This window comes from Peromyscus eremicus, chromosome 4 (genome assembly GCF_949786415.1).
Source record: "Peromyscus eremicus chromosome 4, PerEre_H2_v1, whole genome shotgun sequence".
NCBI classification, from domain to species: domain Eukaryota; kingdom Metazoa; phylum Chordata; class Mammalia; order Rodentia; family Cricetidae; genus Peromyscus; species Peromyscus eremicus.
The window spans coordinates 61,678,238-61,693,588 of NC_081419.1; the positions used below are offsets into that span (position 1 = coordinate 61,678,238).

The 15,351-nt window shown below is 44.2% G+C and overlaps 2 protein-coding genes across 9 annotated transcripts in view; one reads left to right on the top strand and one right to left on the bottom strand.

The window, feature by feature from the left end:
• Positions 1 to 6,360, bottom strand: part of Ctnnd1 (catenin delta 1) — a 62,308-nt gene extending 55,948 nt beyond the window's left edge. For 4 of the 7 annotated variants that reach the window (XM_059260805.1, XM_059260804.1, XM_059260806.1 and 1 more), the window contains exon 1: positions 216 to 564. The gene's annotated coding sequence lies outside the window, so the exon portion shown is untranslated. Of the gene's footprint in view, positions 1 to 215; positions 565 to 6,171 lie in introns of those variants that run through there. The other 3 variants (XM_059260808.1, XM_059260807.1, XM_059260809.1) reach the window with 2 other exon arrangements.
• Positions 6,361 to 7,485: 1,125 nt separating this feature from the next.
• On the top strand, positions 7,486 to 15,173 carry Btbd18 (BTB domain containing 18). Of its 2 annotated transcripts, none has more exons than XM_059260811.1 (4): positions 7,486 to 8,082; positions 8,406 to 8,490; positions 9,633 to 9,801; positions 12,495 to 15,173. In XM_059260811.1, exons 3-4 carry the CDS (start codon positions 9,678 to 9,680, stop codon positions 14,552 to 14,554), a joined length of 2,184 nt encoding a protein of 727 aa, XP_059116794.1. In that variant the 5' UTR covers positions 7,486 to 8,082; positions 8,406 to 8,490; positions 9,633 to 9,677; the 3' UTR covers positions 14,555 to 15,173. The 2 variants fall into 2 exon arrangements, with proteins under 2 accessions (XP_059116794.1, XP_059116793.1); XM_059260810.1 differs by having other exon boundaries at positions 7,486 to 8,018.
• Positions 15,174 to 15,351: the final 178 nt, after the last annotated feature.

Here is a 15,351-nt window from a genome sequence, read left to right on the forward strand (position 1 = left end):
TACGTTTACCTTTTCCTTAATATAAATACCAAAATATGTCCAAAGTATTAAAAGTAGAAAAAAAATAATTGATTAAAATTCACCGTCAGCATTAACAGGCTCTCTTGCCTTTTTTCAATCTCTCCAGTTACCACTAAGACAAAATCCCACTTGGGTTATCCTTTTCCCAACTAGTTATCCACACATTTTTATAAAAGGATGAAGAAAGCACCCACCTCAAATGTGGACTTCTAAAGCCAATCCTTTAAGAAACAAACCCAGAGCTTCACCAATGTGCTGAGAAAGACAAATCCAGCGAGGTTCGACACCTCTTCCTCTTCCTCGTTTCAGGATCTTTCCTGCCTCTTTCCCTCTCCCTCCGTGTCTGTTTCTCGCCCTCCCTTCCTCCTGCTCGCTCTCCGCTCTCTCTCTCCTCTCTTCTCTCTCTTCTCTTCTTTTCTCTTTTTCTCTCTCTCTCTCTCTCTCTCTCTCTCTCTCTCTCTCTCTCTCTCTTTTCCCCTCAGATCCAACACCTAAAATGGAAGTTGCACCCAGCCAAAGGCAAGGGAGCTTGGGTGGTGACAAACTGATCTGGCAGCCCTACCCTAGCTTTCCTAAGTGATGTCAGCCCCTGCGAGCTTCCAATAGGAGCCAGGCATAAATCAGGGAGCTGACCTTATCCAATAGGAAACTTTATTATAGGAAATTAAAAAAAAAAAAAAGAGGAGAGAAAGACGAGGAAGTTTTATATATATATATTACATATATATTTATTTATATTTAAAGCGGAGACTATACAGTCTCTGAGGAATTACTGCAGAGCTGGCGGTGGGGGTGGGAGGTGCTAACTAACAAAGCTTTTTAGAACGGCACGCCTAAGCCTCAGTGCTCTTTGATGAGGGTCGTGCTCCCTTTCCCTGCCTATCAGGGTGGGAAAACAGAAAAGAGCTTACTTTATTTGCCTGCTGCTGTTTGGCTTGTTGCTTTCTTCCCCAAAGCATTTTCCCAATGGAAGCCAGGAAGGAAGGAGAGAGAAATCCCAGAAACAGGACTGTGTGTTGATTGGGATGGTAGGATATATCTGAGGCAAACTCTCAATTCCATTGTTTTGATTTAATTGCATTAGAACTAATGAGGAAAAATAAATGCTTAGGCTTGTTAATAACTTGTTAGCCTCTCTGTTCTAAACTAAAAAAAAGCAGAATCCACAGAGCTGTTGAGGAAAACCACTGTGGGTTTGCCTGGGACAATGAACAGAATCCAATAAACAAAGAGTTTAGAAGAGATAAGAATGTCATTAAAATAATTAAGAGAATGCTATTTCTTTGTGAACTCAAAATTACCTGGCTTTTTTATTTGACCTAAATAAAACATTACAGGGATTTTCCTCTGAATTCATTTAAGATTTAGGAGGGGAAAGGGTTTTATTTGTTGCTTGAATTTTTTTTTTTTTTTCCCCTTGGGTGAGATTGCTTTGTTTTGTTTGAGACAGGGTCTCACTGGCTGGCCACAAACTCAAAATCCCTCTGCCCCTGCCTTCTCAGTGATGGAAATACTGTCATATTACCACCTGGTAAGACTGGTATCAGTTATTCACTAGCTACTAAACAAAGATGATGAATTAGAAGGTTTCTCTTTATATTTTTAAATTAAATGTATTTGTGTGTATCTGTGCTTGCACATATGGAGAGGCAAACATGTACCACAGCACCCATGTTCAGGTCAAAGAACTTACAGAAATCTGTTCTCTCCTTCCTCTATGTGGGTTCAGTGGATCAAACTTAGGTCATAAGACTTGACAGTAAGCGCTTTTACCCACTAATACCTCTTGTTGGCCTTGTTTCTTATTTTTGTTTTATTTTATTTTTTTAGACAGGGTCTCATTATGCAGCCATGGCTGTCCTGGAATTCTTGATATGTACACCAGACTGGCCTTGAACTCACAGAGATGCCCCTGTCTTGGCCTCCCAAGTGCTGGAATAAGAGGTATGTGTTCCTACTGGCTACTGCAAAGCGAATCTTCGTAAAGCTTTCATAATCTATAATGGTGATACAATGGCTAAGAAGAGAGACTGCGGTCAAACTGCTGGCTTCCAGCTACTCCTACACAAGTACACTAACTCAATGTTTGCACCACGATGTGACCTTGGCCCAGTTCTAGAATTTCTGAACCTGTTTCCTTAACTATAAGATAGAAATAACTGGGCTGGAGAGATGGCTCAGAGGTTAAGAGCACTGCTTGCTCTTCCTAAAGGTCCTGAGTTCAATTCCCAGCAGCCACATGGTGGCTCACAACCATCTGTAATGAGATCTGGTGCCCTCTTCTGGCCTGCAGGGATACATGCAGACAGAACACTGTATACATAATAAATAAATCTTTTAAAAAATCGTCTTAAAAAATAATAATAATAAAAAGAACTATGGCAAGTGTTTATCCTGTCCCCCAAAAGTTTTCAGTGACTCAACACTGCCCAGTAATAGCAACCAATGGAGCATCTGCTATGTGAAATACACTTTGAGCTCATTACTCCCTCTGTCTTCTAAAGCACCACTATGGAATGAATACCACCATTTTACAGAAGAGAAAATGGAAGCTCATCAAGGTACCAGATTTATTCACTCTATATATGACAGTAACACCCATTAGCCATAATCAGATCTTTCTTTATCTATATAACCCAAAATTCCTGCTCATTTAATCAGGCTGATATAGTCATTATCTAACCCCTGGTATTTAGACTATCTTCTTGAAGATCCTCATATTTACTCTATTGTGCACAAAGACCAAACAGGCATTATAACATTTGTTTGATCTAGTTTTTAGCCAAAGTGGAATGGGAAAAAAAATACATTGTCAAGAAGATAATAAGAAGAATTATCTCATTATCTAAGAATCTTCTCCCATTACTCAGGATATCTTCTATATCTAACTTCATCCCTGCCAAGTTCAACAGCCAAAGATAATTGCTAGAGGCAAACAATTAATACTAGGGAGGCAGAAAGAGGAGACCTAGCCTGGACCATATCAAGTCCAGCTAGGACTAAATAGCCAAACACTATCTCAAAAAACAAAAAATGAAAATGAAAATAAGTTAATGAATTGAAGTATAATTTAGACATACATGGCTGTTTTTTCTCTCTTTTTTTGTTTCTCTTTTGTTTTTATGCATGGAACATTATATTCAATGTTCAATAACCTTCAAAAGTTTAACCTCACCCCTCACAACCATCACCAAAAAGCAAGATATCATAAAACAATGAAAGATTAGGGAAGACCTGGGAGAAAGAAAAAAAAATATGTCTAAGAAGAAATAGGAACTGGGCCTGGTGGCACTTGCCTTTAATCATAACACTCAGAAGACAAAGGAAGGCAGATTTCTGTGGGTTCCAGTCCAGCCTGGTCTACACAGTAAGAACAAAAACAGAGAAGTTGGGCATGGTGGTGAACACCTATAACCAAACCCACTGGGGAAGCTGAGGCAAGAGGAATGCAGGCCTAGGCAGGCAACATTATGAGATCCTGTGTTAAAAAAAAAAAAAAAGTAAAAGGAGAAATTCAGTTGAGGCTGAGATTTAAATAGCTCAGTACATTAAAGTACATGCTCAGCATGTACAAAGAAGGCCTGGGTTTCAATACTTAGTAACAAAAGAAAGAAATACTAAAGTCAGCAGATAGGGTGTAGGATAGAGTGCTGTGCATTATAATGAATCTAGTTCTTTTTAATCATTTTTAAATTTATTACATTTATTTATTTATGAATGGTATGCAAGCAGAGGTCAGAGGGCAACTTTCCAGAGTGTGTTCTCTCTTTCCACCACGTGGGGCCCTGGGATAAAGCTCAGGTTGGCAAGCTTAGCAGCAAGCATCCTTACCTGCTAAACCATTTTATCAGGCAAAATCATTATTATCATTATTATTATTATTATTATTTAAGGTTTTTAAGACAAGGTCTAATGTAGCCCAGGTGGTCTCATACTGCCTATGTAGCTAACTAAGGATGACCTTGAACTTTGATCCTTCTGCCTCCACCTCCCAAGTCTCGGATTACTAGTGTGTGCCACCTCACCCAGTGTTTAAAGAGTACTGGGACTCAAACGCAGGGCTTCACATACCTAACTAAGCACTTTCCTGAGATACAGCCCTAGTCCCTTATCTTCAGCCCTTTTCTCCTCCTCCTCCTTTCTTTTCCTCCTTCTCCTTTTTTTTTGGAGACAGCTCAAGCTGTCCTCTATCTCTGTTCTCCTGAGATCAGAAGTGTATGCCACCAGACCCAGCCTTGATTCTAGTTCTAAAACAGACCAAAACCATAAATGACATGATGAAATGAGAAAAAAAAAAAACTATCTTTCAAAACACTGGCTATCTGTATAAGAAAAAACAAATTATTTTTGTTTCCACCCTCTGGTGGCTATGCACCCAGAGTTAGCTATTTTTGAAGCCCATTCCCTTTTAAAAGTTTGCTACCGGCCGGGCAGTGGTGGTGCACGCCTTTAATCCCAGCACTCGGGAGGCAGAGCCAGGCGGACCTCTGTGAGTTCGAGGCCAGCCTGGGCTACCAAGTGAGTTCCAGGAAAGGTGCAAAGCTACACAGAGAAACCCTGTCTTGAAAAACCAAAAAAAAAAAAAAAAAAAGTTTACTACCACAAGCTGGGTGTGGTGTATACCTTGAATCCCAGCATTTGGGAGGCAGAGGCAGGTAGATCTCTGTGAGTTCAAGGCTAAGTATTGGGTTCCATGACAGCCAGGGCTGTTATACAGAGAAACCCTATCTCAACACCCACCCCCAAAAAGAGAGAAAGAGAGAGAGAAATAAATTTTACTACCAAAAAAAAAAAAGGTACTTGATTTAAAAAAAAAAAGCCGCCGGGCGGTGGTGGTGCACGCCTGTAATCCCAGCACTCGGGAGGCAGAGGCAGGTGGATCTCTGTGAGTTCGAGGCCAGCCTGGACTACCAAGTGAGTCCCAGGAAAGGCGCAAAGCTACACAGAGAAACCCTGTCTCGAAAAACCAAAAAAAAAAAAAAAAAGATTCAGGGCTGGAATGGAGTCCACGGGGTGGGGGTGGGGGAGGGGTGTCAGAAGCCAGTCCAGTGTTCAAGGGCAGCCTGGTCTACAGAGCTAGTCCAGGACAGGATCCAAAGCTACAGAGAAACCCTGTCTCGAAAAACCAAAAAAAAAAAAAAAAAAAAAAGCCAACCAAGAAGTGCTCTCTATTTATTAAAATTAATTTAACCTTGACAAAAACATATTAAGAAGGGGATAAAACATTTTCCTTACATCTCCACAGAATAACCCCCAATGGTATTGTCCCTGCTCACTCAAGTCTTAATTTTACACTCACAGATGGCATAAACAAGTATTGTTCTGGCTTGTGGCTTTTGTTTTCCCTTGCTTGCTTGTCTTTGCTGCTGCTGCTGCTGCTGCTGCTGCTGCCAGTATCTGGAATCCGTCTTGAAGCTAAGTTGTACGTCTTTTCACAAACTGCTTCCTCTTCTAAACGTAACAACTGCCACTGAAAATGTGCAGCTTCTTGTTTCTTTTTTCATCCTTGAAGCCGACTCCAAACTAAGGGAAGTATGACCTACTTGGAAATGTGCTCAACTACTTCAAACCCTTCCTTCCTTTCTTTTTTTCTTTTCTTTTTTTTTTTTTTTTTTTTTTTTTCCTGATTTTCAAGACAGGGTTTCTCTGTGTAACAGCCCTGGCTGTCCTGGAACTCTCTCTCTAGACCTGGCAGGCCTTAAACTCACAGAGATCCGCCTGTCTCTGCCTCCCAAGTGCTGGGATTAAAGGCCTACGCCACCACCACTGGCTCAAATGCTTTTCTTAAAAAAAGGAAAAACAAAAAAAAACAAAAACAACAACAACAAAAAACGGGCTGGAGAGATGCTCTTCCAGAGGTCCTGAGTTCTATTCCCAGCCACAAGGTAGCTCACAACCATCTATAATAGGATCTGATGCCCCCTCTTCTGGCATGCAGGTATAAATGCAGAACACTCATACATGAAATATAAATAAATAAAACTTTAAAAAAAAAAAGGACAAAAGAAAACAGTGCTAGGAAAAGAACACAGGGCCTCTTACATACTAGCAAAACATTGCACCATTAAGTTACACCTGAAGCCCCCAGATTCTTTGGTAAAATGTGTTAAACCTCACTAAAGACACATTTGAACACACTGTCTTACTCACCAATATATGTTCTGTTTCCACAGGCTCTTCTTTTTCTACTTCCTCTTGGCTACTCCATTTCCTTCACCACAATTTGTCATCAGTAGCTTTGAATGTGGCCATTTTATCCAGTGCTGGACATCATCAGGTAGCTACTGAGGGTCAGTCATCCGAGTTAGATCCTCAGTCCTAATGCACAGTGGTAAAGAAGTGCTGTACAGATTTATAGCATGGATCGACTCTCTCTCTCTCTCTCTCTCTCTCTCTCTCTCTCTCTCTCTCTCTGTGTGGTGGTTTTTTTCTTGTTGCTGTTGTGGGTTTTTGTGGTTGTTATTTGTTTTGGTGTTTTGAGATGGGGGTCTCTATATAGCTTCTGGCTTTCCAGGCTGGCCTAGAACTCACAAAGATCGACTGCCTCTGCCTTTCGAGAGCTGGGATTAAAAACATGTGCCACCATTCCTGGCCACATTCTCTGCAATTTTTTTTTTTTAATCTTGAAATCATTCTTTTTAGTATCACCCCTGAAAACAGCTATTTCTAGTCAGAAACTGAGCTGAATAAATGAGCTGTAGAAGGCCACGGGAACTCACCACAAGTAGGTGTTCCCACAAGTCTCTTGGGTCACCACTGCTACTAAGATTCAGGGCTGGCCAGCCGGCGGTGGTGGCACACGCCTTTAATCCCAGCACTCGGGAGGCAGAGCCAGGCGGATCTCTGTGAGTTCGAGGCCAGCCTGGACTACCAAGTGAGTCCCAGGAAAGGCGCAAAGCTACACAGAGAAACCCTATCTCAAAAAACCAAAAAAAAAAAAAAAAGATTCAGGGCTGGAATGGAGTCCACGGGGTGGGGGTGGGGGAGGGGTGTCAGAAGCCAGTCCAGTGATCTTTTTTTTTTTTTTTTTTTTTTTTTCCTTGAGCCTCTCCAGTCTTAGAAAATAGCTTGATTGGCAATGTTGCACACCGAAACATTTTTTTTTCTCCTCCACAAACGAAGCCTAGACTGATCTAGGTAGGGCCAAGGTTACTTGCAGCCTTTTCAAGGAGAACAAAGAAATGTACCTCAACTTCATTGGAGCCCGGCCTATTTAACTAGGGAGACTCGGCCCTGCCCTCACGGTGTTCCGGAACAAGGCAGAGTCCAGAAGAAGCCCTCCCCGCGGCCCGGGCCCCCTACCTCTCGCGGTCCCGCTGTCTTCCCCTCAGCCTCAACTCCCTCGATACTTCAGCTCCCGCCAAAGCACTCCTCCTCCTCTGATTGGTTCTCCCAGGAGCGGCCGTCCAATGGGGATGACGTATTGTGGCGCACGTAGGTCGCGCCCGCTGGCGGCGGCGGCGGAGGAAGGAAGTCGTCGGAGCCCTCGACGCCCGGAGCGCGAGGATGGCCGCGCGCGGTGTGTAGCCCGGGCCGCGTGGCCTCAGGCCCTCGTTGTCACCGCTGCCCAGTGCATGTGGGTGCTGGAGACCCGGCGAGGCCTGCGGGCGCCAGGGAGAGACTGCAAACCACGTGCGGGCCAAGTCAGCGGTGTCCGTGAGGGTCAGCCCTGGTTTCGGGCCTCCACCAGCTCCATGCTCCATTCCCAGAAACCCTCGCGCCGGAGATCCCTCTTTACAGGAGTTGGGCCCCTGGGCCCGGAGTGTGCGGGGTGACCTGCTTTGCAGGGCCTTCTGTGACGCCGTTTTCTCCGCTAACCCTCGTTCCCGTGTTTCTGGACTGGGAGGGGAATCGCTGAGGCTGTTGGCCCACCTGGGCTGCATTGCGCAGCCTTTCGGCTAAGAGACTGGACATTCGGAGGAAACAAAGCTACTGGACAACAGGACCCGAAGAAACAGAGGACAACAGGAGCAAGTTTGTTGCAAAAACGATTCCAGGTTGGGTCTGAGGACAAGGCTAGGCATTGGTATTTTGGAAATCCTCCCGGCCCCCCAGCAACAGGTGCCTTGTTCATCCACATTTCCGATGGCTGGGATGAGACTTAGTTGTGTTTCCCGCTCTGCTCCCCCAACTCCCGACCCCCATCCCTTCTTGGTGTAAGGCCTCACACTTGCCAGGCAAGAGTTCTACCCCTGAGGTATACCATCAGTCCTTTTAAAATTCTGTTTTGAGAACGGAGTTCATTAAATTGCCCATGCTGGTCTGAAACATATAATAGTCCTGTTTTGGCCTCCTGAATAATAGCTAGGATTATAGACATGGGATCGCCAAGCCCAGCTGATACTTCCCTTTCTTAATTTACCTACTCTTTTCTTTCCTGATAGTTTTGACGTGAACTATTTGGACTCTTCAGTGCTACCTGACCGAAAACTCCATAACTGTACCGGAAAAGGAACACACAGCTGTGCAGTAAGTGGGGATGAGAGTGTGGTCCTGGCACGTGTGTGCGCGCGCGCGCGCGTGCGCGCACGCACACACACACACCCTAGAAATTTAAGTCAGAATATCCACTTTATTTATTTGGGTGGGGAAGGGTCAAATACTTACCTCTCCTTGCTCTACTGTTAGCCAGGCAATTAACCAGGCTCACAAAAGTCCATATTTTTTGCAGAGATCATTCTGGTTCACTTTGGTCAGTCAACAGTGCTCTTATTTATATGCAAGACCTTCTAAATCCTGTCTTTTCTTGATTGTGCACCCTCTGCTGGTTAGTGTGATAACTGAGCTTAAAGAAAGGTGTATATGGCTTCCCAGAGTCAGTTTTATAGCCAGTAGTATTGTTTTTGAAAGTGTGAAATTGAAAGTATGGTGAGATGTGGTGCACAGGAAGAATGTGAATAGTTGGCACTATAGGAGTTAGGTCTCAGTGCTAATATGAAGGAGAAAAACTGAAGTATAACAGTAGCTGATATTTGAGGAAGATAATTACTTTGTGGTAGGCACTGTACTAAACTGTTTGCCTGTATTGACTCATTTAATTTTGAGTCAGAGTCTTCCTGTGCAGCCCAGGCTGGCCTCAAACTCACACGCAGTCCTCCTGCCTTCTCTCAGTTGTTTCAGACAGACATGTACCACCATGCCCTCATTCTTTTTGTTGTGTTCGAGACAGGGTCTCATATAGCCTAGGCCTTGAACTACTTATATATGGAGGATGGATGTCATTGAATTCCTGGTCATACTACCTCTGCCTCCCAAGAACTGGAATTATAGACATGCTCCACCATGTCTGGCTTGTTTAAATTTTTTAAAAAGCCCTACAAGGTAAGTACTGTTATTTCCATTTCATGCGTGAGAAAAGTGAGTCTCTGAGAAGTTAGGTCACCTGCATGATATTATACAGCTAGGCTGGTTAAGAACAGAGCCAAGTTTCAAATGCAGGCTTATTGAGGAGCTTCTATAGGTAACCACTGTCATAATAGTCTTTCTTGAGATTATCCTCAGCAGAACTTCTCAGCTCACTCTCTCTCACTTTTAAAATTTCTCCACCATTTCAAAGACAAAAAATCAATTAGGTATAATCATACCTCTGAAATATATTATCTCACCCACAGGAATCTGAACCGTGAAAACCTGTAAGGTTATTTACCAAATACAACATGTGCTCTCCTGCCAGTTCCAAAATCCTGTACAGGAATCCCCGGTTCCTCCGGGTAGCTTTTCTGCAGCTTCATCACCAGCAGCAGAGCGGTGTGTTTTGTGATGCCCTTCTGCAGGCAGAGGGTAAGAAAATAAAGGAGGTTCAACTGAAAAGTCACTATAGAACAAGGTAAAATGAGTTCAAGGCCAGAGGTAAACAATAAACCCAGAAGAATGTTCTTACCTATAAATATTTGTAAACTTCTTTGGTAAGAAGCTTTTTGTTTCCAGGATAATTACTTTTGGGAAGGGATAGGGTGGTGGTGGTGGTGGTGTTTGTGAAAAGCTTTTTGTTTCCAGGATAATTACTTTTGGGAGGGGATGTTGGTGTTTGTTTTGTTGAGGTAGGTCTCACTGTGTAGCTCTGTAGATCTTGCTATGTAGATCAGGCTGGCCTGGAACTCACAGGGATCTAGAACTTGCCTCTACCTCCCTCGGCCCAGGATTAAAGGCTTTCTTTTCACCACCACACCTGGTTTAGGATAAGCTTGTTTTTGTTTTTTGAGACAGGAACTCATTCAGCCTAGGCTTTCCTCAACTCTATGTAGCTGAAAAAGGCCTCGAACTTCTAATTTTCCTGCTTCCTAAATTTACCACCATCCTAATTTGATGCAGAACTGAGGATCAATCCTGTGGTTTTGTGCATGCTAGACAAAGCCCTCTACCTAATAAGCTATATCCCCAGCCCCTCTAAGACTGTTCTCAGGAGTAAAAGCAAAACATTCATACAATAAAATAAAAATACGTATTTTTTTTTTTTTAAAAAGTTGGGCATATAGCTCAGTTGACAAGAGTGTTAGCCTAGTTTTCAAGAAGCACTGGGTTCAATCCTCAGCATAGATTACACCAGGCATAGTAGTGCATGCCTGTAGAAGCAGGAAATTTGTCCTTTACTACATAGGGAATTTTAAGCCAGCCTAGATCACATGATATCCAGGCTCAAAATAACTAAAAAAGAGGGCAGAGAGAAGGCTCATTGGATAAAAGGGCTGGGTGTGCAAGCATGAGGACCTGAACTCAAATCCCCACAACCCAAACACATAGTGCAACTGTCTGTAATCCCAGCCCCCATATAAGGAGCTGGGAGGTAGGAGACAGGAGGACTCTGCAAGTTCAAAGGACAGCTAGGCTGGCATAGGGAGCAGGTAGAAACAAACAACTGCTAAAGTGCTTGTCTTGCAAGCATGAGGATCTAAGTTTGGGTCATCAGCACCCATATAAAAAGCTGAATGCCTTTATGTGTTCCTGTAATATCAGTGGTGGGGATTCGGAAACAGAAGGACCCCTGGGGTTTGTTGGCCAGCCAGTCTAGCCAAATTGATAAGGTCCAGGTTCAATGAGAGACCCTGTCTGAAAAAGATAGACAATTGATTGAGGTCAACTTTTAGACTACACACAACCTAAAAAAGTAAATATAAAGAAACTATAGGGGTTAGGGAGATTGCTCTATGGATACTTACCATGCAAATGTGAGGACCTGAGTTTGAATCCTCAGACCCCAAATAAAGCCAGTACAGTTTTGCACACCTCCAATATGCATTCCTTTGAGGCAGAGGCATGAAAATCCTGGGAAGCTTGTAAACCAGTAGCCTGGCATTATAGTGGCAACAAAGAGACCCTATGTCAAATAAGGGGAAAGGTGGGGACAGACACTTGAGGTTGTCCTCTTACTTCTACATGCATACAATAGTGTGAAGACATTATTCCTTCAGGAATATGCATGCACACACGCCAAGAAACTGGGTGTAGTAGTGTACAACTTTAATCACTGTTCTCAAATAGCTCATGAATTTGAGGCAAGTCTGAGCTATATAATCAGATCCTGTTTGAAAATAAGCAAAGGAAAAGAAAAGAAGCAAAGAGTTGGGCGGTGGCACATACCTTTACTCCCAGCACTCGGGAGGCAGAGGCAGGTGGGTATCTGAGTTCCAGGCCAGCTTGGTCTACAGAGCGAGATCCAGAACTGGCTCCAAAGCTACACAGAGAAACCTTGTCTCGGGAAAAAAAAAAAAAAAAAACCAGAAAGAAAAAAAAAAGAAAGAAAAAGAAAATTGCAAAGTTTTGTGGGTATAGAAATTCTATAAAATGCACATAATATCCTAATGAGATAGTTGCAAAGGTTTAAGATATGTTAAGCACTTAGGAAGGCTTTTTTGTTTGGTTGGGTCTTTTTTTGAGACAGGGTTTCTCTGTGTAGCTTTGCGTCTTTCCTGGAACTCGCTTTGTAGACCAGGCTGGCTCGAACTCAGAGATTCGCCTGACTCTGCCTCCCAAGTGCTGGCATTAAAGGCGTGCACCACCACCGCCCAGCCTTGGTTGGGTCTTTTAAAAACAAGATTTCTTGCTGGACAGTGAGTGATAGCTCATGCTTTTAATCCTAGCACTTGGGAGCAGAGGCAGGCAGATCTCTTTGGATTTGAAGCCAGCCTGGTCTACAGAGTGAGTTCCAAGACAGCCAGGACTACACAGAGACACCCTGTCTTGAAAAACCAAAAGGGGAAAAAAAAAAAAAAAAAAACCTCTCCTATAGCTCATACTGGCCTTGAGAGTGACCTCAAACTCCCAATGTTCCTACCTTCCAAGTTTTGAGGTTACAGGCATGCACTACCAAACCTGGCTTGGACAAGGTTTTTAAAGCCCTAAGCACATACATTAGCTGATACTGTTTTTTTTTCTTAATCTTCAAATTAGTGATTTTTGTTATTGGGACTAAAAACAGACCAAAAGAAAAAAAAAAAAAAGAAAGAAAAAGCATAAATGTGTATTTTTTTTTCCAGGTGAGGCTGTCCCAGCCCACTGCTGCATCCTGTCTGCCTGCAGTCCCTTCTTCACAGAACGCCTGGAGCGGGAAAGGCCAGTTCAGGGTCGGAAGGTGGTACTGGAGCTGGGAGGCCTAAAAATCAGGACACTTAGGAAGCTGGTGGATTTCCTGTATACTTCAGAGATGGAAGTATCTCAGGAAGAAGCCCAGGATGTGCTCTCTGCTGCCCGTCAGCTCCGAGTGTCCGAGCTGGAAACCCTTCAGCTAGAGGGTGGGAAATTAGTAAAGGCTCCTCAGGGCCGAAGACTAAACAGAGAATGCTTACAACCACCAAGTGCTGCACCAATCTCTGCCAGAGTGGTAGCACCTAGCCGCCGCCCTCGAACTCCACTGCCTGTCACCCAGACTCCTAGTCCTCTTGGAGCAGTGAGGTTTAAGTCCTTAGGGGAAGAAGAGGGGCCTCACAAAAAGAGCAACCTACCAAATGTAGAGAGCTTGTCAGACACCCTTCTACTCAAAAAGAAAGCCAGGATTTGCTTGACTCAAGAAAGAAGCTCATCTCCATCAAGCCAGAGAGAAGGGCCAAAGGAGTACAAGAATAACCCTGCTCTAGGTCCTACAGCACTTTCCCATCCCAGCTTGTACCGTTCTGTGGATGAGCAACTGTTGCCCAGAAAGATCAGGCTGAGTCGCTCAAAGCCATCATCCCATGTCTGTACATCTAAGCCTTCTAGTGTTTTAAGTGGTCCCAGTTCAGTGCCCACAGTCCCTGGCCGGCGTCTTTGGAGGCAGAGAAGTGTAAGTAAATCATCACAGGGTGTGGACAAGCAGAAGCCAGGGAAAGTCAGTCCTCTACAGAGCACTTCAGACCCACCTGATGTTAGGAAGACAGGTGGGAGCAAGAAGCAGAGCCCTGAATTCAGAGCACTCACCTCCAACTCTGTGGAAGAGGGGCAGGTTGGAAGAGTAAAGCTTAGGAAGATTGTCAATGGTACCTGCTGGGAGGTGGTCCAGGAGCCTCCCCTCAGAAACACTCAAGATAGTCCCCAGATCTTAGAACCCTCAGATGTAGGAGAGCCTCCAGGAACTTCGCTGTCCTCAGTTAATGAGCAGGAAACACCTGCTAGATTACAACTGTGTCAGGACTCCCCAGAGAGCCCTAGGCTACAAGACATTTTGCTCTCTGCTAGCCACTCCCCGGACCACCCTGTGGTGAAGTCAGAGTTTGGGTCCAGTCCATTGCTGATAGGGAAGGAACCTGTGTTGAATATTGACTGCAGAGAGCCCTATACATTTGACACAACCCTGCTAGGCCAGCCCTGTGAAGCTGAGCAGTATCGAATCACAAGTGCTGCAGCCACCAGTGAGCTGGAAGAGATTTTGGACTTCATGCTATGTGGCTCAGATGTTGAGCCACCAGTAGGGTCTTTGGAGAGTCCTGGGGCTGAAGGCTGCAGAACCCCAAGTTATCACCTATCAGAAACAGGAAAGAATTGGATTGAAGGGGAAGAATGGTGTTTGCCAGACATGGAACTGTGGCCCAGAGACCTCACAGGATTGGAAAAGGAACCTGTTGTCGAGAACAAAGAGCCAGTTGAGCCCTGTAGTCCCCTTGTCATGCGCTCTGAGAACACAGAATCAATTGAGCCCCTTAGCCCCCTTGTCATGCCCTCTGAGGTGAGTAGAGAGGCACTTTCACGGAGAGGCTCTTGGACTCCAGATCTTGAAATTACCAGCTCCCAGCCACTGGATGGTCAGGGAGAAAAACTTCTCCACCTTGACTCCCCTGACTCTTCCCAAAGGTCTTATAGGGACCTCTCACTTCTATGCTCAAATTGGGCAGAGACAGGGCTGGAAGTGTCCCTAGGCATGGATGAGGTATTATCTCCTGCTCCCAAGGCAGTCAGGGAAGTGTCTGCTAACCCTGAACTGCTGGACCCGTTTCCTGGCAGTTCTGAAGATGAAATTGATGTGGTAGACTGGCCAGTGGAGGGTAGGCTGGGGCCCACTAGTGTTCCCTCTGTCTGGCCTGACCCCTCCTCAGAGTCAGAAACAGAGGTAGATATACTAACATAGTGGAGGCAGAGGGCAGGTTAGAGCTCCTAGGAGGGTGACAACTGTTGATCAGCAAAAGGCTTTCTTGGCAGAAAAGCAAGCACATGTCTCCTCCTCTCAGCACTGATCTCCCCTTCCCAGGTTTGTGCACCAGGCAGAAATCTAATAAATAGCAATACCATGGATAGAAAATTATGAACTTGAGCTATTTCTTTGTAATCCATTTTTCAGTGATAAAATAATTGTGGTCCCCAACTCTAGTTAAGACATAGGAATAGTTAAGACTAGGCCTTTTACAGTTCATGAGATATCTGACAGTCACTGAAAATTCAGGAAAACTTAGAACTGTTTGTGGTTGGGTTCTATTTAAAGAATGTTTGAGAAGGAATGAAGCTATGTTAGGTGTAACACTGGAATGAGAGTGGGATCTCCTGAAATTACCCAGGCTGGCACTCAACTTTGACTCCTGCCTCAGCCTCCTGTAGCTGGTGTTCTAGGACTGTGCCACTAAGCCCAGCCTATGGGGCTTACTCACTGCCAGTATGAGAAGTCTAGCAAAAGCCTCCACAGGGGCCTGGAAGATGTTACCTCCAAAACCACTTCCAAGAAGTAGATTAAAAGTAGTTGCTTTAAAAAAAGATTTACTTTGTATCTAGTTTTTTGTTTGTTGTTTGTTTTACAAAAAACAACCTGGTCTTATATAGACCAGGTTGGCCATGGATCCCCAAACTTCCTGTCAGCCTCGCAAGTGCTGAGATTGCAGGCATACACCACCAAACCTAGCAACATCCATGTTTTTTGTGTTTCACATGTTTTAC

Bases quoted from the DNA above. Each gene is read 5' to 3' on its own strand.
- Btbd18 (XM_059260811.1), top strand. From the start codon at position 9,678: ATGTGCTCTCCTGCCAGTTCCAAAATCCTGTACAGGAATCCCCGGTTC. The intron at 9,802-12,494 runs GTAAGAAAATAA...TTTTTTTTCCAG, and splicing joins TGCCCTTCTGCAGGCAGAGG to GTGAGGCTGTCCCAGCCCAC.